General features: G+C 34.7%; 1 protein-coding gene across 1 annotated transcript; it reads right to left on the bottom strand.

Annotated features, from left to right (window-relative positions):
• Window positions 1-616: 616 nt before the first annotated feature.
• LOC108743531 (juvenile hormone esterase-like) lies at window positions 617-1,743 on the bottom strand. Its single transcript, XM_025979516.1, has 4 exons — window positions 1,584-1,743; window positions 1,330-1,521; window positions 1,087-1,271; window positions 617-1,032 (listed from the first exon to the last, which is right to left on the bottom strand). Exons 1-4 carry the CDS (start codon window positions 1,705-1,707, stop codon window positions 670-672), a joined length of 864 nt encoding a protein of 287 aa, XP_025835301.1. The 5' UTR covers window positions 1,708-1,743; the 3' UTR covers window positions 617-669.
• Between the last annotated feature and the right edge of the window lie 1,120 nt (window positions 1,744-2,863).

The following is a 2,863-nucleotide window of genomic DNA, read 5'->3' as shown; positions in this document are numbered from 1 at the left end:
ATAAATCCAGAGGTCTTTCCGTAATAAACGCTGTTGGATTTGGTGTTTCGATGCTTGGGCTATAAAATCTGGGTTTTGCAGGCACAAGTTCCTGAAATAACATCGCCATTTACGAATCGTAAGTTTGGAATGATTATGCACTTACATCTTTTAGAATATCTTGTACTTTTACTATTTTTTCTGCGTCCTGCTTCCGTAGAAACTCCAAAATTTCGCGCTCATTCGAGCTTGAACATCCCAAAGCAGACGCAATTTGGTGAGCGCACTTGACTCCAACTGCCCAAAAGCTAGTTACAGTTCCACTTAGTAATATTGTCCGGTGAAAAAGTCCTATTAAGGATAATACCAACGTTAGAAAAGCAACGGTTGATTAAGCGAAAATTTTTGCCTTTTGCTGTTGGCGAAAGCATTAGAAAATTCACAGCTGCGGATCCCGCTGAGTGCCCAAAAACGGTAACGTTGTTCGGATCACCACCAAATTGAGAAATATTTTTTTGAACCCATTTCAATNCTTGAGATATGAATTAATTATTATAATTGATTAATGAAAAAAGAATAATTAAAGTCGGTTCACAATAACGAAGAAATCGCATTAAAGTACACATAAAGAGATGCAGTCGAATTGAGAACCTCCTTTTTTGAAAGTTGACTGAAAATAATGAGTGTGCTTTAATTACAATGATTGTGACATACTGTGTACTGATTTTGTATGCATTCGTTTGCAGAGGGGTCTTTGTCGCCAAAATAATGTTTTCGGATTTCATTGGCCATCAACTTCGATGCTTTACTTCCCATTTTAATTCCCCAGTCGTACGGAATCGTTTCTTCCAAATTTGTGAATTTGTGCGAGCTCACGATCTCTTGGAAAAATTCAAAAAATATACTCTCTTCTGACGTATATCCAAGCATCACAGGAACTTTAATAAAATTTCCTGATTTTAATAAATCCAGAGGTCTTTCCGTAATAAACGCTGTTGGATTTGGTGTTTCGACACTTGGACAATAAAATCTGGGTTTTGCAGGCACAACTTCCTGAAATAACATCATCAGTTACGGATCGTAATTTTTGAATAATTATGCACTTACATCTTTTAGAATATCTTGTACTTTTACTAGTTTTTCTGCGTCCTGCTTCCGTAGAAAGTCCAAAATTTCACGCTCATTCGAGCTTGAACATCCCAAAGTAGACGCAATTTGTTGAGCGCACTTGACTCCAATTGCCCAAAAGCTAGTTGCAGTTCCACTTAGTAATATTGTCCGGTGGAAAAGTCCTATCAACAATAATGGCAACGTTAGAAAAGCAACAGTTAACTAAACGAAAATTTTTGCCTTTTGCTGTTGGCGAAAGCATTAGAAAATTCACAGCTGCGGATCCCGCTGAGTGCCCAAAAACGGTAACGTTGTTCGGATCACCACCAAATTGAGAAATATTTTTTTGAACCCATTTCAATGCCATCACCATATCCTTTAAACCAGCGTTTCCGGGAACTTCCAAAGACTTGTCTTCAAAACCGAGAAAGCCTACAGGGAAATGTTAAGGTGAAATGTATCTAAATCAACCCATTGGTTTTGTTATCGCTTACCCAAAATACCTAAGCGGTAGTTAAAGGTCACAACAACAACATTTTGGGTAAGCAAATATTCCGGATTGTACATGTCGCTGTTACCAGAACCACACAAGAAGCCACCTCCATGAACCCATACCATCACAGGTTGAAGTGCTTCACTTGGGATCTTAAATCAATTTAANCCTTGCTCAAATACTTTTAATCTTGGTCTTGGTTATTAACTTATTATTAACTTGCAATTAGAAAAAGCTTTTATTAGTAGTATTATTAGATGTTCGTTTTTGTCGCACATATTAGTAATTTAGATTTTTTGTAATGCTACTTTTAGTTTTACGAATGAAAAAGCAACAAGAGTCTTTACAGTAATTTACAGATATTGTATTTACCTTGAATCTTAATTCTCCAAGAGGAGGTTTCGCGTATGGAATTCCTTGAAAACTAAAATATTTGTTCCCATCGTAGTCAACACCTTCCCGACCCTGTAGAAGTCCTTGTTCAGTTTTAGTAATCATCTTACACTGCCATGTATGTAGAAACGTAACCAACTAGATAGAAAGTGCAACAAATAATGATATAACTCAATTTATATACTTGTTTAATTATTTAATAATTTACCGTATCTCCTCCTTTACCGATAAACATATTAGACAACAACCTTTCATGGCTAACTACGACAAACATACATAAGTACTTACCACATTTTTGGATATAAAATTTCTCTAATTATGTAATTGTTCGTTAAAATAGACTGTGATTTAGTTTGTGTTTACTTTGTATTAAAAGCTGAATGAATATTACATATACCTGACATATCTATGTACATAATCAGAACCTTGATCTATTCTACATTTGTTTTTTATACCTTTGGTACTTTTCAAAGGGGTGATAGGGATAGATAATACCCACCGATATCGCAATGTTTCAGCATTCTTGTTTAACGGAGAAAACAAAATTTTTATGATAACACAAAAATTTTCTATTGTAAATGATTGAATTTGCCGTAGAAATCGTATAATTTGTTAGATAACTTGTAATAATGGCAATTTTAGCTCAGAATAGGAAAGAGTGGAGGTACGTGTCCAACCAGTCTTAGGACTGATGACCTTATGATGATGAATTGTTACAATTTAATTTGTAATATCATCTGAAATACCAAGTAAATTCATTTCTGTTAGGATTTTATTTTTACAAATTCGAGTCCAAATTGTAATTCTTATTATTTTCGCTTGCGAAGCAACGGCCTAGTGGGATAAATTGTAAATATTGCTTTAATATTTAGGTAAATTTTCCTTTTT

This window comes from Agrilus planipennis, unplaced genomic scaffold (genome assembly GCF_000699045.2).
Source record: "Agrilus planipennis isolate EAB-ADULT unplaced genomic scaffold, Apla_2.0 scaffold1200, whole genome shotgun sequence".
NCBI lineage: Eukaryota > Metazoa > Arthropoda > Insecta > Coleoptera > Buprestidae > Agrilus > Agrilus planipennis.
Note: the sequence above shows the minus strand (reverse complement) of the source record. Positions and strands in the feature narration are given on the sequence as shown.